The sequence below is a fragment of the Coturnix japonica genome, chromosome 2 (genome assembly GCF_054131305.1).
Source record: "Coturnix japonica strain WE chromosome 2, WE-NBRP24, whole genome shotgun sequence".
Taxonomy (NCBI): domain Eukaryota; kingdom Metazoa; phylum Chordata; class Aves; order Galliformes; family Phasianidae; genus Coturnix; species Coturnix japonica.
Window position 1 is genome coordinate 48,108,819 of NC_140664.1, and position 24,163 is coordinate 48,132,981.

Below are 24,163 nucleotides of genomic sequence, written 5' to 3' on the forward strand. Positions count from 1 at the left end.
TAGGACATGGCCCCTCTTGAGTATGCGGCAGTATGTTAAACAGTGGAAGAGGATGCTGATGTCATTCTCCTGAAATCTTGTACTTTGCTCTTCTGATCAGGCTTAGCAGACACACTTCCGTTTGTTTTAATTATTTTATCTCCCATGTCTGATTTCAAAACGGGCTCACACATGGGTGAAATTCCGGTTGAGAAGCTGCTTTCCTGCTGGCGATGGGGACTCAGCACCCTTTGAGACACAGCCTGCCATGCTGGAATAGCTCCTCATGCTGAGCTGCTGACCTGGGAGCAGGTAACCACCTGATGTAGGCATCAAAGAGCTGCCCAGAGTGAGAAACTGCAGTGACCTATACAGTAATACATGTGACCGGTAAAAGCAGCCATTCAGGCAGGTTGAGTTGCTGCAGGCAGGTGGCCAGCACATGCCTTAGGTACCAGACACGTCCTAGATCCTGCATTGCATGCACACCACCTCACAGTCTCACCAGATGATTGTTGGGGACTTCTGAGTGACCAGAATCCCACTCAGAGCTGTTAGGCAGGTAAAGATGCTGGGTGTCCTGAAATCCTGGAAAAATCCCCTTTGCACTTTTGGTAAATGTGCAACTAGGATTTGCTGTTGTGACAGCACATCCAAAGTGCTGTAAGAGTAGCCTGAGTCCCAGCACACAGAACAGCCCCTCATTCCCGAGTTGGTGGGTGAGCCATCAGGGCTGTTCAACAAGCTCACAAAGTCATCAGGTGTGTCTTGGCGGCAGAGCATCGCGCATGAAGACCGGGTGGGTTTTAACTAAAATGACCACCTTAGCAAGTGTGAGGCATCAGTAGTTTTGCTACCCCAGTGCGGCCAAGAGTTGGTTGAAGTGAGCACCGGTGAGTGTGCTTTATAATCCTTTCCCACTCCATGTGTGCACATCTGTACACACTGCATTTATTGCAACCGTGCAAACAAATATTTACTATCAAAACTTCAACAAGGAAATGCATGCAGAAAGTTTTGTCCTGCCTGAGCAGGGCGCAATGGAATCCCATGAGTGGACTATACTGCAACGCTGCTGGTGAGTCACAGCAGTGTCAGATGTACAGTTGTACCGAGTGGGAACATGCGATGAAATGCAGCCTCCCATCCAAAAATACCATCCAACCACCTGTAAGATGCATTAGCTGTCAGTTCCCAGCGCTGCCAGACAGACTGTGACAATGCACCGTTGTGATTTTGGAGCTTCCACCTTCAGGAGTGGCCAAGCAGTCCCAGCTTCACATGGTGCCAGAGGCTGAGTTTGGTGAAGCTGTGCTTGGTGGTTGTGCTCAGTGCCACCAGAGGGGGTGGGCACCAGCAGCCAGGTGTGAGGTGCCACTGGTTCTGCTGGAGGCAAGAATGCTGTAACTGCCTTGGGTGGGCCTGGCTGCGTTTTGCATAAAGGAGGATGGATTCCTGCTTCGTATCAGGTTGCTAGCGTGCTGTCCATCAAGTGATGTTAGGAAATCAGTTTTTAGAAGCTGTGCCAGTTTTGACATGCTGCTTTAACATCTCTCTGCCTGCAGTAGGGCAAGCCATAGAAATCCGATGTTGTCATCACACCGAGCTGTGAAGCATTCTCTCTCTCTCTTGCTTTCTCTCTCTTGCACTCTGTCATATGGAAACCAGATCAAGATTATGAAATTATTGCCCACAAACTGTGATCTTTTTTCTCTTTTGTGGTGGGAACTGACAAGCCAGTGACGGCGCGGCGCTGTTGGGACTAGCTGTTCACGTTGCACGCATTTGTATGTATCGGGAAGCGCCGAACTTGGCGTGCTTCTCGGTTGGCACGCAGGCTGGTGAAACATCAGATTTTTAATCGTGATAAAGTTCGCGAAAGAAGAAATTATGGCAGATGTTTCCTTTTGTCAGAGCTGAACTGAATCATTAAAATGTGCCGTGATGTACCACGAACCAGTCAGTGTAAACACCATCTCTGTGAACGTGTCAGAAGGCTGAAGAACGCAGACCGTTCGTGGTACTGTTAGAAACCGTGTGGTCTGAATGCTGTATTACCAAGCTTTTCTCCTTAAATGCGGAGCATGAATCTTATGAATTTTTATTGCCTCTATACAAAATGAAAAGATAACATATTCTGCCTTGGTAAAAATAGCTTCTGCAGCACGGTTGTCGTTTTGCTGGGTGTTTACCCAAAGGTGTGCTTTCCACAAGCAGTGGTGAGGGATGTGGTTCCCATTGAGCACTGAGCTTCCTCTCTTAATCCCCTCTTTTCTTGTACGATGGGAAATGCTCTTGATTGCCAAGGAATGCCTGTGATGGCACATGAGAGCGCACAACCCAGAGCAGCAAAAACACACCAATATCCCAGCTCTGCTTCCTGGCTGCTGCCAAGCGGATACGGATATCCTGCAGAAAGCGTCGCAAGGCTGTGGGATTCTCTGCGGGCTTTCTCTCCATCTCCTGCCTCACACATCCTATGACATCTGCACTCTCGCCCAGGCCGTTAGTCAGAAGGGCAGTGCAGTATGAGGAAGTGCCCAGTGCTTCCCCATGAGCTGAATGCACAATATCTGCAGTTGTCCTCGCTCTTGCTGGACTAAGAAGACTGGACTGAATCTGGTTCTCATTCACAGTGCTGTCAGTTCTCAAGATTGTACTGTAAGCTGAGGGGCTTCCTTAAAGCTGCAGCTGCTGGAGTCAAAGCAGTTCACAAATATCTCCATTTTGATTCAGAAGTCAAAGACACGCTGGAAAGATGGGATCAAAGTGTATCCCAAAGTGCTGTTTTATGCCCTTCTTCTGATATGAGGGGGACAGAAAGTCTTCCTTTATATCGTGAAATAGGTTGCAAGCAGTAGCAAATACAAATCATCACACATCTTTTTTGTGGGGGTGCACAGCAAGCAAAGTGAACATGTTTTGCAGACCAGTTTAAATACTCTTAACCTGTGATTCCTCATCCAGATCAATTACATGGACTTACTAAGGAAAAACACGTATATATAATACGTTGATATAAGCAGGGCTGCAGAAGCCAAAAGGAAGGAACTTAGTGAAACAGTCACACAGGTTTCAGTGATGACAGTTGTTAATGGCAAAGCATCTGTAGTTATTGCACCACGGAAATTGGGGGATATGCAGCGTGCTTTTTTAATTTGCATAAGTTTTTACACCTCTCTTGCACCACAGGACCTTAATCCATCATGAAACCTCGTTAGAAGCTGCGCCATTGTGTCCTGAGGCAGATGGCAAAATCTGTGAGTCACTGATTTGCAATCAAGGAAGGAAACTGAGACTACAGTTCTGGGGAAAGAGGCTCCCCATTTGGGACTCATTTACACAGCTCCTTTTTTTTATAAAAATCGTTAGTGCTATAAACTATCCTTTATTGTTAGGAGAAGAAATTTAACAATGCAAATAAAACAAAATACTGTGGCAGAGCAATTTTATGCTTGATTGTAATGTTTAATGGCATGTTCTCCTTAAGAGATTTTCTCATCCTTCAGACCCATCGTGTGTGACTCACTTGATTTCTAATGGTCTGAACCCCCCTGATTTTATTCCTGGGGTTGTTTTCTCTATAGCAGTTTCTGTAAACGTGCTGCATTGTGGGGTTACCCGGGGTTAATTTCCCTTGTGATTTTACATCCAGACAGCACGTATGTAGATTCTGCAAGACAAACGATGAGTTAACTATAGGATAAAAGCATAAGGAGGAAACTCCTTCATTTTATTCTAGATCCATTTTTCAGTATCGGTGTCTTTGCAGGTTGGACCTGCATGATTTGTAAGGTCCCTCTGAACGCAAGCCATTCTGTGATTGTAGGATCCTTTTCCCTTGCTCACTTTTAAATGCTAATGCTAGCTTGCAATTGCATTGCAGTTCAAAAAAAACACCTTCTTTTTTGTTAGCGCTGACCTCAAAAGGTGCGTTCCATTGCTCCTCTCCCTCAGCTTTCTTTTGATCCCACATTTTGCAGGTTCCTCTCTTTATCCTTTCAGGTACCAGACTGCACTGTCAGTGAGGCAGAGTTTCCTATATCTAAGCCAGCTGATTGCATTCATGTCAGAAATAAAATACAGCTCATCGCATTCCACTTGCATTTTCTGTACCTTGTTGTAATCCTTGTTCAGTTTTCCCTTCTTGTGTTAGTTCTGATTTTGCCCTTAGGTTTTTGTTGTTTTATTGTGGTGGAGATGTTGAGGGTTTTTTTTAAATCCAAACTCTCAGGGTTTTCTTGTGTTCTTCTAAAGGTTTCTGCACTGTCCTGGTTTTTAAGTCTATCCTTACACCTTAGGAAGCGCTGAAATACTGTGTTAGTCTGTTCCCCATTGTTTTCTTTTCCTGGCTGCCTGGGAGTTTGTTGGCAATTGGGATTTATGGACTGAATGACTGAATAATCCACCTGGCAGGAGACATTCTAACCCTGAAAAGTGTGCTTTGGTGGAAGAATGAATGCTCCTTTTTGTGTGTAAAATACCGCTAATAGCTTGTTTAGCAACCTATATTTCTACAACAGGACTTTCAGTTTTGTGCTGGAGGTGGATTCTTGCATATGCATGCATTCTAGCACCCATGCTAATTCTGTCTCTCGTTTAACTTTCATCTGTTCCTATGGTAGGATAATGCATGGTGTGATCTCTCAGCTTTTTTAATGTGATCCTTAGTGCATCTCCTGTTTGAATGAGCTAAAAAAAAAATGAAGTCGTGGAGGATGTTTCTTTCCTGTACTTGCTGGAAACTGTGTGGAAACATCCGCCGAGACTCTGCAGAGCTCAGTAAGGTGCTCCATTGCAGCTGCAGTTGGAATAGCTTTGACTACTCATGGAATTCCTTGCCTGAAAACTTCCCAGCAAGTTTTCTTATACTGAAATGGCTCATTTTTACAACCTATGGTTAGATTAGAGCTCAAAATAAGTAAGAGTTAGGAAGTACTATCAAAATGATGGATGGGAGGGATTCTCAGTGTGGCCTCCTGCATAAGAAGGATGTGGAGCTGTTGGAGCATGTCCAGAGGAGGGCAACCAAGATACTCAGGGAGCTGGAGCACCTCTCTGTGAGGACAGGCTGAGAGAGCTGGGTTTGTTCAGCTTGGAGAAGGCTGCAGGGAGATCTTGTTGAGGCCTTCCAGTACTTCAAGGGACATTAGATACAGGAAGAGGATCAATTTTTTTTACACAGTCTGATACTGATAGGATAAGGGGGAATGGATGTAGAGTAAAAGAGGGGAAATTTAGATTAGATTTTAGGGGGAAATTGTTTTTTTAGAGGGTGGTGAGGCACTGGCACAGCTGCCTATAGAAGCTGTGGTGCCCCATCCCTGGGGGCTCTCAAGGCCAGGTTGGATGGGGCCCTGGGCAGCTGAGCTGCTGGGGGGCAGCCCTGCCCATGTCAGGGGGCTGGAACTGGTATGATTCTGATTTCCTGACGTTTTAACATCACTGATTAAAAGAAGTGGGAATTACTGTACACTGGTGTTCAGTATAATGGGTACTCGTATGGAAATTAATTTTTCAGCAACTGACCTTTGTCCCTTTAGGGATGTTTCCATGGTCTGAGCAGCCTGTGCTGATCATCACCCCCCATGCCCAGAGCTTCCTGCTCCTCGTTCTAGGAAATTCCATCCCTGCTTTCCAGCAGTGGTATGGGAGCCAGACACCAGCAGTGCAGACTCCAGGCTAACCAGGGCTCGGGTGCGATCGGCACGGCAGCATTTAACCTCGCTGGAGGAGACGGCTGTAAATTACCTGAGGCGAGGCTGTGTGTGCGAGGACACATAAACCTGCAGTGGGGATAATTCATGAGCAGATTTTGTCACTCACCAGGATAAACAGAGCAAGGATAGTCGGGGCTGAAATGTGATTACTTTTCAAACAGCCTGCTATAATTCTGTGTCCCAGACTGAACCCTCCGTCCAGCACATAAAAACAAGCCACTGCATGGTGTGGCTACACAGACCTTGTGGGCTGTGTGGCTAACTGCACATCAAGGGCTGCTACTGCTGTGTTTTAATGGGAATAAAAGCTTTGGAGGCAGCTCTTCAACTGAAGATTGCAAAAAAAAAAAAAAAAAAAAAAAGAGAAATCAATTTCACAGTCCTCCCTATTAATGCATAGTAAAGAACAGCTTTAACAGCAGGTTAATTTGGAGGCCTTAAATGCTGTCCTCATCTGCATGAAATCCCTCCACAAAACTTGCTGCTTTCGGCTTGTGTCGCTAATCTCCATGCTGTTCCCATCTGGTCAGTTCCTTGCACCTAATCACATTAAACAACACCACATCGTGTATCTAGGTATGTGTGTGCTGGCACACAGGTTACCTGCATTCACTGCAAGTGGGAAAAGTGCTTTCTGCTGCCCTGAGCCCCAGCCCCACACCACCTGGCTTCCCCGGCACGTGGCCCACATGGGACGGCTGTGGGCAGGGGCAAACACCCCCTTATTTTCCAGTTTCGACGCAGTGGTTTTGCTCTTACTCTTCAGCAGCTTTGAATGTTATAGTCATATTGAGAAAACAGCGTCTTCCTACTTTTGGTCAGCGGAGATTGCGTTTTCTTCCATTTCAGAGATTACCATCTTTAGTATGAGTAAAATAAAAAAGCAGGTCCTGTGGGTGGCAGGATTCGTTTGTTTCCACAGTCACTAGGAGACAGGTGACAGATCATTACAGCTAGCCTTAAAATATTGCATCTCACTCTTACCCAGTTTAACCAGCCCTCGGCTTTCTCATTAAGGTGCTAGACTGGTGGTGGTTTGCAGAGAAGCACTGCGACTCAGCACGCACGGGGAGTTGCAGCCATTTCTCCAGCACAGCGGGTGATGGGTTGGGGTGGGACCTCTGCCACCAGGCAGGGAACCTGAGAAGGAAGCAGGTCCCCATCGGTGCTGACAGGGCAGCTTGGTGGGATACCTGGCACTTGTTCAGCGCCAAAAGCCATTTGTGCACTCGAGAGGCCCAGCTGCATTGCAGCAGTGGTGTGGGAAGGTCTGTCTGCAGGGCTGTGCTGACCTGATGGGCAACTGAGGTGGGATGGTTTCTCCTCTTTCAGCTTTCACCCCTTGACTCCGAGTTGGTTTGGTTTCCTGATGTTGGTCCATGGGTCTGCAGCCATAGGGTGTGTGGGGAGCAGCGCTGTCACCACACAGCCCTGAGTGGTTTTTCGGGCTCACAGCTTGGCAGCCATGCTGTGGCAGGCCATGGGGCTGCCCAGCAGCCTCCTGCCCACCCCAAGCACCGAGCTGGGGGCTGAGCACCCTCCTGCCTATGGAAGTAATGGCTTAGGGGTGAAGCTGTGCCCCAGGAGCTGCCAGCAGAGGCAGTTCTGTGCTGAGGCCAAGGCAGGCGGAGGAGCTGAGGGGAGGCAGTGTCTGGGAGTCATGTCAACAATACGTGAAACGAAGACCAAAATTGTGGTGTTTTTCATTCCCTTCCCCCTCTTTTCCAGCCCCCCACCCCTTTTTTTAACTTCTGCGTGTAGATGGCTTGAGGTTCACAGAATCACACAGATCACAGAATGACCCGGGTTGGAAGGGGCCTCAAGGATCATGTAGTTCCAACCCCCCTGCCTGGCAGGGCCACCAAACATACACATTTACTAGATCAGGTTGCCCAGGGCCCCGTCCAACCTGGTCTTGAACACCTCCAAGGACGGGGCATCCACAACCTCCCTGGGCAGCCTGTTCCAGGGCCTAACCACTCTCCTAGTGAAGAACTTCCCTCTAACATCAACCTAAATCTTCCCTCTTTTAACTTAAAACCATTTCCCCGTGTCCTGCGAGACGGCAGTTCTCGTTTTGCGATATCACACCACGATGCGTCTCCCTAATCTCGTAAACCCGCGTCTCTCCTAACACAGCGTCTCATCACGGCGCACCGCTCCAGCATCCGAGGGTTCCGCGGCCGGAAAGGCGGGCGCCCCCTCGCCGACCGCGCCGCGGGTAATGGCGGCTGAGCGCCGGGTGACCCCACCTGGGGACGGGCGGCCCCCGGGGCCCTCAGGGCCGCGGGCTCCCCCAGGCGAGCGGCGCGGGGCCGCCGCGGGGCGGGGGCGGAGGAGGAGGCGGGCGCGGAGGCGGGCGCGGAGCGGCGGCGCGGGGCGGTGGAGCGGCCGGGCGGGAGGAGGAGGAGGAGGAGGGCGCGGAGGCTCCGCCGTGCGCTGGGCGGCCGCGGCTTAAAGAGCGGCGCGGCGCTGCGCGGTAAGGTCCGTCCGTCCTTCTGCGGCGCGATCCCCGGGAGGGCGGGGAGTGTGGGGCCGGGCGGGAGCAGCGGGGCCGGGAGCGCTGCGGATCGTTTCCCCGCGCTGATTTTTTTTTTTCCTTTTTTTTCCCCCCCCCTTTTTTTTTTTTTTTTTTCTTTTTTTTTTTTTTTTTTCTCCCAATTATGATTTTTGCATCTGGTTCCAGCTAGAGCTTAGGAAGCGCGTTGAACCGGCTGAGACGGTTTGATCGTTAAGCGCGGTCGGGCTGAGGGCAGCCGCGTTCCGCCCGGTGTCTGCAGAGCCAGACAGGCGGACAGACAGACAGGCAGGCAGACAGACAGCAGAGCAGCCGGGCGCAGCTCGGAGGCGGGCGGGCGATGCGGGGCGCGGAGGCCCTCCCTTCCCAGCGGACACAGTATGTCCAGGGAGCAGCTTAACAGTACCGCGGTGAAGGATGCACGGTTAAGAGACCTGTTGTTGGAACGAGGTACTCCCGCTTCGCTTGTCGTTCGTGGCCGCGCGGGGCAGGAGCTGTGGGGCAGCAGTGCGGGACGCGGTGCGGGGCTGGCAGAGCACAGCCGGCTTCCACAGGGTGGTTTTAAGCGTCGAGCCGGGCTTTGCCACTTGCATGGGCAGGGATAGGGCAATAAATGATTTCGTTGTTTTCTTACTCTTCTGTGAAGGTGTTTTCATTACATGTATGCTTGGCATTTTTTTTTTTTTGTAAGGAAAAGTATTATTCCGGACAAAACAACACCAACCAACCAAACCCAAACGTGATATAAATACCGTTTGCTGCATGTGAAGCGGTGTGTGTCTGTCTTGTGCGTGGGGCGGATACCGGGAGGTGAGAACGTCCCGTTTCCCTTATCCCCCTGCCTTCTCCCCTACTTTATGTATGGAAAAAGTCCATATTAGGACAAAGCCGTGCCGGGAAGGCAGCGCGGGGGCTGCCGCACGTCACCGGGGTCCCTCGCCCCCCGCACCCGTGCCAAGTGCGTGTGCCCAAACGCCAGGAGCCAGCGAGCGCAGACGGCCTCGGCCCGTGCCTTTTGCTCTTTCCTTTTTCCTATTAATAACCCGCCGGTGTCCCCGAGGGGCAGCGGGAAGAGGAGGTTAAACGCCTCTTCCCCTTCTCTGAAACAGCAGCAGGATGCTTTGTGGTGTTCTAATGTCAGCGACAGAAGGCTGAGCTTGGAAAATCCCATGTGCTCATGCGTGTGTGCCGTGATCCTATCGCATGGCCGCGTATAGTGTTTCAGCCCGGCACGTCCCGGCGATTCCCCCCGCCCTCCCCGGAGGGAAGTGAGCACAGCCCCGAGCGCTGGTTCCCAAAGGAGAGGTGCCGTCCTCTGCCACCGAAATGCCGGGGCCTGGGCCAGTGTAGGAGAATGCCCTTGGCAGACAGAGGAGTAACGTGCCATTGCAGTGATCTCTGCATTCTAGGAAAGCCTAAATCAACATTGCCAGCTTTGCGTGTTGCCCTTTTGCAACGTGCTGTTTCCAGACGAAAGCATTGCATGGACCAAAGAGGGGGGAAAAGGCAAAAGACTTGGGGTCAGAGAAACCCTTTGATGCACGGCAGCCACAGACTCTGAACTACAGCTGCCGCAAACCTGTGTTGGGCACTTCTGTGCTCCTGGCTCTTTGGGTCTGGGGGTTGGTTGACATGGGGTCCAAGAGTAGTGGGACAGCCTTCGGTTTCCTCCAGCTCCAGCACAGGTGATGCTGAGTGTGCAGAAGATGTGATTTTAGCTCGGTGTTGCAGTGGTGTTTGTGTAAGCTCTGGCTACTCGTATTGCGCTTCTGCAATATGAGGATGACTACAATGGAAGCGATAAGAGAGAACAGGCTTGTTTTCTCTGATGTTTGCTTTGGCTTTTTGTTTATTTTTATCTCCTTTTCTTTGGTGTCATTCTTCCCTCGGTGGCTTTTTAAAACAAGCATTTGATATTGGTTCCTCCAAACTCATGTTTTTGCGCCCAGAAGTAGTGTGATTTTTGCAAAGCACTGAGAACCAAGCAACTCCCCTCCCTTCTTTTGCTTGAGACCTCCCATTAACCAGGGTTGTCTTTCAAGATGAGAAGCAAGCAACACAGTTTCCATAGAAATACCAGCAACTGTAGCTTCCAAAGGGCAATTTCTCTCCATAGGCTGCTCATCCATGCTGCTCTGGTATAGCTGGGAAGGTGCAAAAGTGACTGTAGGTGACTCATTTCTAACTATACTTAGCGGTATGGTGGTGGGCTCTGGTGGTGCTCGTTAATAGCCTGGTTTCTTTGTAACTGTGGTGGAAGATATCTTGATATTGAGTGCCTGATCTCTTCCAGACTTACACCTGAATGGGAATGCCCTAGAAAAGTTAATTCTTTTCTAGTTCAAGACCAATAAGTGATTGAAAGAGGTACTTTGTACAGATCCGGTCAGAGAAAAATGTCGTTTTCAGTCGGCAGCTTTTGTATCGCTTAGCTGATAAAAATGAAGGAAAGTTTTCCCCCCTCAATTCTTCCTGAGTTGGGTTTTGAGTCCAGCAGTGTAGTGTGGATTGATGGAGCACTGGGTGCTGTGTCCTGCGGCCTGTGAGCTCAGCTTTGAAGCTTACAGAGCCTGCTGGCTTCTTGTGGCGATACCAGTGGCGATTAAAATAGGGGGTTTGCTTCATTTTGTTTCATTTTTGCCAAAGAATTGTTTGTGCTGAAGGCTTTGTTGCCAGTAAAGGCAGCAGTGAAGGATCACTGAGAAATTTCTTACCTCACACCAATTTATTTACCTTATGCTCGCACCAATTGATTAGCAATGCAATAGAATGGAAAAAAAAAGATCACACTTTTTAGGGCACTGTTTTCTTCACGAAACTTTGCTAAATGGACAGCATTGATACTGACGAAATAAGGAGCATTTTCAGGTTATTGCTGTGATGAATTACATTGTGTGTGTGACTGATGTCTTTTTCTTCTTCTCTTCTTTATTTTAGCTGAACTGGAGTTTGTTCAAATCATCATTATCATTGTGGTTATAACTGTTATGGTGGTAGTGATCATCTGCTTGTTGAACCATTACAAACTCTCGACGCGCTCCTTTATCAACCGGCAGAGCCAAAGCAGAAGACAGGAGGATACTTTGCAGACAGTGAGTACACACTGTGCTACCAAATTCCTTCTCGTGCTGTGCTGATCTGCAGCAGAGGCTGCAGAGAAGCTCTCATACACACAACTGTTTTAAAAAGCTCTGCTGTCAGTTTTAGTGTTTCCTATAGTTAGCTCTGTCACTGACATTGCATTTGTCAGTGGGAAAAATAGAACATACGTTTTAAATTTGCTGCCTTTGAGTATTTTTAGGCCCTGCTATGTTCTATGTAGTATATTGTCATTATATGCTTGGAGGTTCAGGTGTGACGTACTGTTTTCTGCTGCTGTGATTTGGGAGGGAATGGAGGGGAAGTAAACCAATTACTTCCTTGGATATGAAGAATTGACAAACGTTGTGATTTCTTGTATAATTACTCATGTCCTGGAATTTTACCACTGTTACTGTTCCTCGGAGCTGCAATGATGCTTTACTGGATCCAGAGCTTCTTTAGTAGTTGCCCGGAGAATGTGAAGTATTGGGTACAGTATGGTTCCTAGGGACCTGAAGTGGTTAAGATGTCTTGCTAGAGAGTGACAGGCTTAATGCTGAATCTCCATCTGGACTCACTGAGGCTGTCTGTAGTCAACTCAGCAGTATGTGGGTACCTAACTTGCCTTGTGAAATGGAGGTTTGCTGGTTGGGTTGCACTGCTTCCTTGCCAGGGTTAACCACAGAGTGTCCCTGACCTAGAGGTGTCCCTCTGAGCCTTCACTGCCCATGATGTTGTAGGGATGTTGGTTTTTTGCATCCTCTGAGCAGTGCCCTTGGTTTCTCTGCTGTCTGTGATGGCCACAGAGCAGTTGGTGAGTGTTGTGTCTCTTGGTGCTGCGTTTTGTTCCCAGCTGCTCTATTGGTTCTACCATGTCATTCCATTTCTCTGGCAAAACAACTGTGTGATGGCAACTGGAAGGCACAGTCTCTGGCAGCCTAAACTAGTATTCAGTTTAGTGAAGCTTAAGCTACCAGTTGAGTCTTTGTTCTTTGTTCTCCTTATCAGAAGGACATAGTGAGAACTTCAAGGGGCCAGTCTGGCTGGAAACAAATTGCTTTTTTTAGCACTCTTCCACTGAGGTGACTCTTCCACCTTGCAGGGGAGGAGAGGAACCACCTCCTTGAGAGGAGGCTGCCTTGCTGCTTATCTCTCCATTCCCTGGGAGGACTGAGCTCTAAGTTGGTTACTGTTGAAACTAGAGCTTGTGAAACCTTAACCTTGTTGACTTCTGGACTGGAAAAATTGACTGGATTAATTCGAGAATTTCTTTGAAATGGACACACTAATTCAAGAATCACACTTCTGTCCAGAAAATGGTAGCTATAATTGCTATGAGTACCTACAATGACATGATTTCAGATAAAGGAAACACATTCTCATCTTCACAAATCTTCTAAAATGGCAGTGAGCTGTCAAATGCATGAAGTAACCCATTATTTCCTGTGCATGGTTCGTTAGTATTGACTGTTATTAGAGTGAATGGTGCCTTTTCTCTTGGAAACCAGGGGGGAAGCATCATCTTCTTGCAAATAAGGACATGTGATTTGACAGTGAGTGGGGGTTCAGCAGCTGCTTTAGTATCCAAAACTGCTCTTCAGTCATTTTTAAAACTCTGACTCAGTTTCGTTCTGATGGCACCTTTGTTAGTAATGGTGATCACAATCGAGTGAGCACTTCTTAGGAATTGATAGTGGGTTGGCAACTGGTTACTAATGCTTCTGAAAACTGACTGGTGTGGGTTTGTCAACACAGTCACTTGTCGTGGTTTCTGGTAAGCTGAAGCCATTCTTAAAAAAAAAAAAGCCATTTGTGTGGGGAAGAGGAGTTGAGAGTTGTCTGAGGTCAGGTGTCAAATGTGTTTGAGTTCGCCTTTGTCTTAGGCGTTAGAAGGAAGTTCTGGCAGAAACCAGCTGTGTGTTCTTTGCAGCACAGACCGCAGAAGTGGTGTGCAGTGTCTGACAGTCAGGAAACAGAAGTGTTTGTCTGGTGATAGGAAACTGGAAGGGACCCATCCGGTCTTGCTGCCCAGAGCAGGTTGTGCTAGGCCAGTAGATGGCAGAGAAAAGAAGGCTCCAAGGAGACCTCACTGCGCCCTACCAGTACTTAAAAAGAGCGTATAGAAAGGAGGGAGAGCAACTTTTTATGTGGTCTGATAGTGACAACAGAAGAGGGAAAGTTTTAAAACTAACAGAGGGAAGATTCAGGTTAGCTGTTAGGGAGAAGTTCTTTGCTCAGAATGTGGTGAGGCGCTGACACAGCTGCCCATAGAAGCTGTGGTGCCCCATCCCTGGAGGAGCTCAAGGCCAGGTTGGATGGGGCCCTGGGCAGCTGAGCTGCTGGGGGGCAGCCCTGCCCATAGCAGGGGGTGGGGATGGGTGGGATCTGAGGTTCCTTCCAACCCAAGCCATTCTGTGGTTCTGTGGTAGCATGTGCTGTCAGATGCAGGGTCAGTAATATACATCAGTGTTCTAACCAGGCAGGCGCTGGTCTATGTGCAAGTGCTGTTGGGAAGCCGGCCTTTTCCCAAGGGAACAGGCGTTTTGTGGTGTACAGACTCTGCAAACGGATTTAAATGTTTATTAACCACTAATGCGTCCAGGGAATGTCATTCTGACTCAGGCCTTTTGTCGGTAGAGAAATGGTGAATGAAACCAGAGGACGTTCAGCAGTAACTTTTAAAAGAACGCAGTAAATGAGCTGGATAGTTCTGCAGTGGGCCGTGTGGAGAAACCCCCTTAACCTGGCTGAGGCTGCAGAGGTGTTGCTGGTGGCAGGATCCTGCCTTTCCTATTCAGTTGGGCCTTATTGTTCCATGCATGTGCTACATTAAACTGTGCACCTTCCCTTCTGTCCTGGCCTGTCTCTGGTGATGGTGCCTTCCAGCACCTGAGCTGCCACTGAATTGCTCTGACTGCCCGGTTTGCCCACAGCCCATCTTGTTCATTCTGCTGCCTTTTAGGTCTACTGCAGCCACGAAAGGGTGACATCTCTGCCACCTTCATCACCAGCGTCACACCTGTAAAACCCGTGGGCTTCAAAGTAATGAAATGCAACGTGTGCTTATGTGTTTGTGGGTTTCTGCTTCGTGTGGCTGAACTTCCTTCATGTTAAAAGAAAAACAGAAAAGGCCTGGAGGTGGAAATTCTCATTTTCCAGAGATCAGAATATTAAAAAGAAGATGAAATATCACTGGAATCCCAGGTGTTAGTAGCACTCAAAGGGTAGAATAGCTGCCATCCAAGAAGTAGTGTTTGCATCTTGTTCTGCTGCTGTTGGCTTTGGGATGGAGCCACGCGGCAGCCCCAGAGAGGTATATCCCAGGGGTGCAGGCCGTTGCTGTGCTGTGGGAGGGCTGAGGTGGTGTCAGACACCGGGGCAGTACTGAGATGAATCGTGCTTGGTGGTGATTAATTCAGAGTGTCATCACCCGTGATTTCCAGGGGGACGTTGAGGGAGAACTGATTCATGAAGTGACTTGCAGGGAGGTGCTTAATGAGCTTCTGGTGGTGCTAAATGGATTCCTCCCTCCCATCTTGGTGGCTTCTGTCATTACTTTTTTTGTCTCTTACCAAATCATCAGGGAAGAAGTGTAGAATGCTCAGTCTGGTCTGCTGCCACTGTGGTCTGTCCTGAGTGCCCAGGCCCTTGAGCAAGGTGTAAAAGTGCTGCGTGCTGTCCCAGAAATGCTCTTTCCAAATAAAAGTAGAAATTTGTGAGAGTGAGAACTGTGAAAATCCCAGTGCCAGTGAGAACCCAAGTGTATGACCAGATGAAAGCATAGATGGGAGAGGCCACCCTGCTTGGCCAAAACTCTTTGCTTTGTGCCAGACATCAGCTGGCAGGAGCTGGGTGCACACTGTGTTCTCCTGTGTGCTGGGAGAGACAGCGTGTTCTGGCTGCTGCTCTTTGAAGTCCGCCACAATGAAGTCAGAACACCTTTAATAAGAAAAGCAGCATTGAAGAGACATACAGGTGGGACCTGAAGCAAGGAGTGCTGACTCCTGAGTGCTACTGACTCAGCATGTCCTTGGGTTATTGGCTTCATCTCTAAATCCAGGAACCACAGGGTGGCTTGGATTGGAAGGGATCTCAGAGCCCACCCACCCAGCCCCAACCACTGCCATGACCAGGCCTGCCAACCAGCAGCTCAGCTCCCCAGGGCCCCAATCAACCTGGCCTTGAGCATCTCCAGGGATGGGGCACAACAGCTTCTATGGGCAGCTGTGCCAGCGCCTCACCATCCTCTGAGTAAACATTTTCCCCTTAACAGCTAACCTAAAGGAGGTATAATAATGCTTGTTTCCTTCACTTCCATGAAGTGAAGTGGGAAAGTGTTGTGAAGTGGGGGAAATATAAAGGCTTTAAAGCATCAAGTAACAGAAATAAGCACTGCAGATGTCAGGAGGCACAGTAAGAGTGAGAGTCAGACTTTCTTAATTCTCAAACCTTTCCTGCCCTTGGGAAATGCAGATCTTAAAGCAAAGAGCAGTCTGGCTGCAGTGCTTGTCATTGTGTTAGGGACAAAGCAGCAGTTCTGCCTTGCTAGTATCTGGGACAGAAAGCGTTGCATCTTCGGAGCTTTGATGGACTGCATTGGCCAGGAGGCAACGCAGTGGAGACTTGTGTGTGTGTGTGTTCCCGGAGCACTGCTTTAGTATGGTGTAATATGGCACTGCCACCTAGGGCCGCAGTTAGAAACTGCACTGCCTGCCTAATGTTTCGCCTGCTGGGCAGGGGTGTATACACACATATACGTGCGCGTTATGTATGCATGTTTATGTATTATTATATAAAACCAAAGGGAAAAGCGAGATGCCCTTAGTACCTGGAGCAGGCTGCCCAGGGAGGTGGTGGAGTCACCAGCCCTGGAGGTGTTCAGGAGCTGTGTGGATGTTACACTGAGGGACATGGTCAGTGCGCGTGGTGGTGGTGGGTCGGTGGTTGGACCAGACAGTCTTAGTGGTCTTTTCCAACCCTTATGGTTCTTTGATTCCTTGAAGTGCACTTCAGTAAGTAAGCAGATATCTGATGGTATGATTTGGTTTAGTTTCATTACAGTTTGAGGAGTTTTTTAGGTTTATCCAGTTCCCTAAGCTTTAAGCCTTGACTAAATTATCACCACAAGGCAATCAAGAAATCCCCCTGTTGGATTTAATAAGCAATGCTGGTATTTCAGAACCTAATCTTAAAATGTGTATCTGTAAATTTTCACAAAGCCCAGAGGCAGGTGAGGTCGGCCAAAGCCATACTTGCAGCCCTAAAATTTGGCTTACTCTGGTGTTACCTTTAAGCAGTGGGATTTACCATAAAGGCTTGTGTCCTTATTCCAAAATCTGACAATATTAGAAATGATTGCGGCACAGGGGATGGGTGCATGAGCTTTCCCTCCCTCTCACTTACAAATACTGAAGCTCACACCTTCAGTCCTAAGAAGGAGCAAGTTGAAGTGGCTGAGGCTGTCAAGTACCTACAAGAAGCAGGGAGGTGATGTATGGCCCACAAAAGAAGCATAGGTGGAAAGTACTCAGGCTTAGCCCTCACTGACTTGCTTGAGAGCTCCTTGTTACTGTCTCTGGTGATCTGACATGAGGACTGCCAGCCCCATCTCCTCTCATATACTCAGCCTGAGGGCTGGTGCTGGAACTTGCATGGCGAAACAGAAATGATCTGCTTTTTATTTGTAGTGCTTTCTGACTTTGTTTCTGGTTGCCTTAAGATGGGGTCCTCAGTACAAGAGAATATAAATACAAATGCTGTCAGCTCTTACTAGTTTTTTGCTGATATGACCACATGGAATCACATTAGCTGTCAATTGAAAGTCGGCAAGTAAACAGACAAAGGGAGAGCAAGAAATAACACCTTCTCTTTGTGTAAAGCAACCAGTCAGCCCAGATTGTTCATGGCAGTCTGACGTTGTTTCATTCTTCCTGTACTGTGAAGAAAGGTCTTTGGGATATTTCCATCCTGCAGCACCAGATTTTTTCCTTTCTTTTCTTCTCAGCCCCTCGCCATCACTCCCAGACCAGTGGAGCTCAGGAGGCCCATCTTTGTGTTTGTCATTGCAGGTCACTGTGCAATAATTTTCTGTTCTAGAAGGGTTCAAGGATTCCTTTACAGCTGAGTGTGGGTGACCCTGCTAGCTCCTTCCCTTTCTCCCTGCCTCTCTTGCTGTTCATCTTAAAACTTGTCCCATGCATTAAGTAAGAATCACAGCAAGACTGGTCTTGGTTTTGGCATCCCAGCACCCTGATTGCTTTCTGCAGGTCCCTGCAGCATCTGCAGTGCCTTCTCCTGTACCAGGATTAAGACATCAGCATTAGAAGTACATTCTGTCGGATGCTGCTGATTCCAAGGCTCATCATTGGTTCTGTGTGCCAAGGTGCAGTATGCAGGTCCTACTGTGTGTCTGTGTGGAGAGCTTTGCCCCACACTGTGCTACCTCCTTTGGTTCTTCTCAGTCTCCTGCCTTAGGTGGGTAATAGGTCATCACTTCCACTTTCACACTGGCAACACGTTCTGAGGTGACTTTTAAGTAACATGAGTGTTGGTGTTGGATTGAATTCCTTTCTGGGCTGGGTTTTGGCTTTTCTTCTCTCTTCTGAACCTGAATGCTTTGAAGGAGAGAAAGTGGCGCGAAGCATAAAGCTGCACACTTGGGAGTTTGCTGTTGAATGTCAGCCCTTGGGTTGTTAACTGGGCATTTTAGCATTGACTGCTAGACGTCGCTGACTTGCAGTAGGCTTGGAGCCTGCTTGGCCACCAGCTGATAACTTGATTGCCTGTAATTGTACAGATACGCCCTCAGATATTTTAAACCGTGGGTATCTGGGTTATGGAGGGGTAGAAAGGAAGGTGGATACTGGTGTAACTTGAACTACTGCAGTTACACAGCATTTCTGTAGTCAGCAAAATCTTATGTAGCCACTGTAGTACATGAGTCTACCTAAGATTCTTTCCTCATATCAGGTGTTAGTGAGTGGGGATACTTGCAAAAGGAAATTGTAAATAGCTTAAATTGTCAGCCTTCTTTATCTACTCTCTCCAGCTACAGAAGAGAAGTGACTGACAAGCTTTGTTATTCAAAGCCTTTCTCTTAACAGCTGAATCCTATGGGAGATTCCTCCCAGAACAGCTTTCCTCTGTGGTGGACTCTCCTGACAAGATCACAGACGGTTTTGGTGTCTGAGTGCCATGCTGAACATCTAGTTAGGTCTATTTTTACATCTGAAATATGTTCAAAGATGCTCTGGTGAGAAAAAGCTGTACAGTAGGATTTGCAGTGTGCATTTTCCTTCCTGGAATTTCTGATGCCTATGAAATCTTGCAAGTTTACTTAGCACTAAGAAAATGCTCATAACCGTGTACTGTTTTGATTTTTTTCTCTAGTAAGGTTGAAATTCTGTCCTCTGTAACTACTCTAGTTTGTCCTTTTCAGCTTTCAAGTTTTCCAGTAAAATAGATAAATTGCAGTACATATTGCTGCTCTAAAAAATTGAGAAGGAAAAGAACGGTACACCTGAAACTGTTTTGCCCTTATTGACAACTTTTTCTTCACCCTTTTGTTCTGGCCCTGGGTACAGTGCTAAAACAGGCTGCTGGGGGGTGAGAGAGAAAACACTTTGGCCTGGAAAGGTGGCCGGGAAGTGCCTGAAGAGCAGAACTGGTGGCTGAAACCAGTTTCATTGCTGTTTTATGGTGGGAATCGAGCACTTGACGGTGTTGACCAGGGTATTCCTGAGTTTAGTCCTCTCCATGGCACGTGACAGGTGTCATCAGATTTTGTTGTGTACGGTTTTGACTCCTTGTGTAATTAGGACACTGGGCAGCAGGACAAGCTTCATTAGACCTCATGGCAGCCACATCCCAACACGTGGCTGGGACTGGCCTGCTGTATCCCTGCGGTTTGTGAGGCCAGCTGCTGTGGCTGGCATCTCTGCATGTTCACAGTGCGCTGAGCTTCACCTGCTTGGATGCAGAGCTGCTGTTCGTTCTACTTCTAGAAAGCAAGGGGTGGGACTCCCCTTAGGTGTGGTTAACCAACAGCTAGAAACGGATTGTTCACTGTGGTACTGAGGCAGGATTGTCATGATTTTTCTCATGTGTTGTTCCCTTCTGCCTTGCAGGAAGGGTGCTTGTGGCCTTCGGAAAGCTCGGTTTCACGCCAGGGTGCTTCAGAGGTACAGTGGCATTTCTTACCATCTTTGGCATTATGTATATTTGCCTTTTCTTAAGACATGCATCTATTTAGTAAATCAGGCCTTGGGAGCTGAGATCAAGAACCACATTCATATGGACATCTGAACCTGTCTTAACTCCCATTCTTTAAATGTCTAAGACATTTTCATTAAAAGAACATTCTAACTTCCTGATGCCTCAACTCCGTCAGCAGCTCCTTGTAACTTAGTAGACATTCTCAGGTAAGTGATGTGCAGAGGCTCAGTAGTTTTTCATTGGAATGTGGGAAACCTGTTGCTTTTCTCCCTTTGATTTTTCCTGAATGTACACACATACCCTCTCACCAGTGTTTCCAAATCTCTGGCCAGCACATATACTTGGCCTGTGTGGTAACTTACGGGTGCGCTGTCCTGAGAGGCCCAGCTCTCCTGTGCAGCTGACACTGTGTTTGTGTGGGTCAAGGACTAAGGACCCTGTGGGGACTAAGAAATTAAAAGAGCAGTTTGATAGAGGTAGATCTAAGAAGTTGGTGTGTCTGTCGAGATTTGAAATGGATGAAGTGAGAAGCAATAGCTCCTCTCAGACTATCTCAAACTCTTCCTCTTGTAAATCCTGACCTTCTCCAGTGCTTAATATGTCAGAGACATTTTTTTCCACTCCCAGTGCAGACATACTCCCTGGAGGCTGAGAGCTGAGGAGGAGGAGGACACCTGCTGTACTCTGATGGTGAAGGCGTGAGATATGCTGGACCTTCACAAAATACACCAAAGTGTCCATCTGAATTCTTTGTTGGTGCTGGGTGTTAGGTTAACTTGGGACAGGAGGGGTAGGCTCAGGCTGCAGCTGAAGTTCAATATTGGCATGTCTTGGAGAACTAATTAATTGTCAAGACTAGAGAGGAAAATAATTTGGAGTGTTTCCTATCTACAGAAACAGAATTCATTTCTCTTAGCTATTCATGTTTTAATATTAGAAGTATCGTCTTTCTTGAAGCTGTTCTGCAGTGTCTTGTGTTAGATCCTTCCTGAACTCCTACCTCTTCTTTTCCATGCCCGCCTGTAGGAGCAGGCACGCACAGCATCTGCGGGATTGAACCTCTGAGATAGATGACAGAGAGAAGCATTTTCTGTTTATTAGTTCTTCATCAGCATGGAGAGCCCTCAGTGCTTTGCTCAGCTCTGGAGTCACATTTCTCTCTCTTCCCATTGCAGATTATGTATGCTCCAAGGTCCAGGGACAGGTTTACAGCCCCATCTTTTATGCAGCGGGACCGTTTCAGTCGCTTCCAGCCCACATACCCATACATGCAGCATGAGATTGACCTTCCTCCAACCATTTCCCTCTCGGATGGGGAAGAGCCGCCGCCATACCAAGGCCCGTGCACCCTGCAGCTCCGGGACCCAGAGCAGCAGATGGAGCTCAACCGGGAATCTGTCAGGGCACCGCCCAACCGAACCATTTTTGATAGCGACTTGATAGACATTTCCATGTACAATGGGGGCCCCTGCCCACCGAGCAGCAATTCGGGCATAAGTGCAACCAACTATAGCAGTAATGGAAGGATGGAAGGACCACCCCCGACGTACAGCGAGGTCATGGGGCACTACCCAGGCTCCTCGTTTTTCCATCACCAGCACAGCAACGCTCCTCCTTCCTCGCAGAGGGGGAGCAGACTTCAGTTTCAGCAGAACAATTCAGAGAGCACAATTGTCCCCAGCAAAGGCCAAGACCGGAAACCAGGGAACCTGGTCTAAGTCACTCTCCAAGGTGCATTTGGACTGAAGACAAGAGATTGAAGCAGGGCGGCGGAGGAAGAGCCCAGTGCTCCGGTGCACAATGTTGTTACATTTCACGTGGTACAACTTAGTAAAACCAAACGTGCAAACCAGTTGTTTGTTTCTGATTCCTTTCAGGGGAATTGCATGCAAAGCAGATGGAAAGAAATACAAACTTCCATTCAGTTTGTCTATGAGCAGTGTTTTGGGGGGCGGGGGGAAGGGGAATATATTATTTTTTTTTAATAAACTATTTCAATTATTTAATTCTAAAAGTAAACTTAGCACAGAAATGAGGCTCGTACAGCCGATTTTGTACTCACTGAATGGCAGAAAGACGAAGGTTTTGCTGGTTAAATGGGGGAAGAATTGGCCAGTTTGCTTTTTTTTTTCTCCCAGGGTGTGCTTTTGTTTTTTTTTTTTAATATGAATCAAAATTCCTGTTTTGTGTGCCAAGGTATAAAGTTGAGAACTTAGATGAATGCAAGGAATTAATTTGTGTTGTGATAAATGTGTTTTTAAAAGTTGCACTATCTTAATGTTTTAAAAATTATATATGAGGGAACTGTTTTATGTGAAGTTCTTCTATATGTTGTCTTTTCACCTGTGGAGTAACAATTGAGCCCCAGAAGTGATCTGGAAGAGTCTGCTCCCCTCCCCCCAGGTTTGCTAGAAAAGGGGACAGGACTTAGCCTAACATCTCTTGACTTACACAAATCGAGAAATACAGGGACACTTAACTTGTCAACTTTGCAATAATTTGCATCTGAGTAACAGCGCATCAATGAAGTGTCTTGGAGACTTTTGGATGGAAGAAGGCAAATGTGACATCCCAGCATTTTCCATCACTTAGGGTTGAGCTATTTTGCAGTTTAGACTTGTTTGTTTCATAAGAGGCAAAACAAAAGCCCAGATGTGTTTATTTGTATTAATTCTAACCAAGTGCTGCCATTCTTTTCATAATGCAGTATCGCCAGTACTTAAGGTTTTAGAGATTTTCGTTCTCACTGTAGCCTGAAGTGTATTTAGTCACATATCATGACATTATGCAATAAATTGTTTAAAAAGCCAGGGTGGATTTTTTTCCCCTGCAATGCTGTTAACATACGCGAGACTCTGTTGTGCTTTGCGCTCTCCATTGCATCTTTTAGATCCTGAAGTTCAGCCCTGGCGATCCATCCCGTTGGAGTGAATGGGCCTTTGTGGCTGCCATCCCTGTGTGCTCTCTGCAGCAGTGCTGGGGCTGGCAGGTGGGAGCACTCGCGCTAAGTGTTGGCCTTCAGCTCTGGAGGCTGGGGTGGGAAACCTCCTCTGGGCACGTCGTCTCGTGGGTGCCAGCAGGACTGTGCTTATGGGTGGAGGTCACTTGTGTCGTAATGAAGTGTCTGTACGCCTGGCTTTTGTCAGGCTGGACTTAAAAGTAATGGGAAGGTTTTGCCTGCTGGTAAAATGGTACGCGGGGCACTTCTCCTCCTCCAGGTCTTGTGTGGAAGCAAATGCAGCACTGGAAGGCAATTGGTGAATGGTGATAGTGGCAGCACAAGCACATGAAAAAAGCACAACTTGCACTTAAAATGCATTTTGGAAATGGACTTAAAGTAAGAACCTATGGAGTCTTAGTTTGAATAGTTTCTAATATATATGTGTATGTGTGCGCGTCATTGACTCTTCACCTTTTCTACCCCCCGAAGCCTTGTGCTTGGTGCCCAGGTGCAAGCACCAGGTGCACCGGGTGCCGGCTCCTATGGCCAGAGACAGGACTTCTGCATGGCTTCTGGCTGGGCACCTGAGGCGAATCTTTGATCTATGCAGAGTTTTAATGCCAAAACTGTGTGCGTGTGTCTTTGGTGTGTGTGCGCGTGTGTTGTGTGGGCCTCAGCATAGGTTGTTTTCTTCATAAAGCTGATTCGGTTTTATGCTAGTCTAGGAAATGTTTGCAGAAGGCAACACTGTTGATTTTGGTCTTTGGTGACTTTTGCTGTCCTTGGGAAGCGAGCTTTGGCCAGACAGTGCGTGTGCCTACGCAGATCCTTTGCAGTTGCCTCAATAAGGGTTACTTAGCCAAGAAGCCTTTAGGCGAGAACAGCTGGAACTCAATGGTTGTGTCTGAGCACACCTGGCTGGGGCCCTGGGGTTGGACCAGTTGAACACCAGCATCTCCCCCTGTGCAGATCTCACAGGAGTAAGCCTTGGACTTACCTTCAGAGTCACCTCTTGGGAACATAACTTTATTTGATGTCAGCCCCTTGCCATCCTTCGACATCTCTGTGTGCCGGTGAATTTCTGCACATTCCATTCATGTTCTTGGGCATGATGCTTGTCTCAATTTCTTGATGGAAGACATTTTTCTGTGTGAAAATGTGAGCTGTTTCCCCCATTCTGTAGGAAAGAGTAGTGGGGAAAACAACAACTCTTAATATTTGCTCACCTAATGGTTGCATTTCTTCCTACATCCTTGCCTTCTCATTGTGTTTTTGCTGTGCAGAGCTCACATGCAGCCATCAGTAGGGAACTGTAATGGCCTGGTGCTTGATGTAAGCAAGCTGTCATCCACCGCTTTCATTTGAGGGCCTCTTACGGGAGAAGATAATGCAATATTTCTGAATAAATATTAAGGGTATTTGATGGAAATCCCAGCAGCAGTGTAATGTTACAGAAGTCTTTGCTCCTTTTTTGTTATAGTGAGAGGAAAACTGCCTTTGCACCAGAAATAAGTGACAAAATTAAACAGTGTTGTTAATACTTACAAGTTTGGAAGTTGGTGTTCTCTGAATGTAGGTAATTCTGTGGAGAATTCCCTTTCAAAACACCCAGAATTAGTTTCCACAGCCACTCAAATGTCACTCTGCAAGCTATTAAAGATTTTTGTATGCCTTGTAGAGTCAGTAGTTTACAGCTCCATACTGGTGTTC

The 24,163-nt window shown here is 47.6% G+C and overlaps 1 protein-coding gene across 11 annotated transcripts in view; it reads left to right on the forward strand.

The window, feature by feature from the left end:
• LOC107309950 (low-density lipoprotein receptor class A domain-containing protein 4) overlaps positions 1 to 24,163 on the forward strand; it is a 298,561-nt gene that overhangs the window by 228,704 nt on the left and 45,694 nt on the right. For 4 of the 11 annotated variants that reach the window (XM_032442618.2, XM_085539773.1, XM_085539769.1 and 1 more), the window contains 3 exons: positions 11,155 to 11,309; positions 19,425 to 19,478; positions 20,688 to 22,358. In XM_032442618.2, the coding sequence (XP_032298509.1) occupies positions 11,155 to 11,309; positions 19,425 to 19,478; positions 20,688 to 21,230 (752 nt within the window). In that variant the 3' untranslated portion in view covers positions 21,231 to 22,358. Of the gene's footprint in view, positions 1 to 7,831; positions 7,921 to 8,083; positions 8,184 to 8,385; positions 8,668 to 8,908; positions 9,028 to 11,154; positions 11,310 to 19,424; positions 19,479 to 20,687; positions 22,359 to 24,163 lie in introns of those variants that run through there. The other 7 variants (XM_085539772.1, XM_085539774.1, XM_085539775.1 and 4 more) reach the window with 7 other exon arrangements.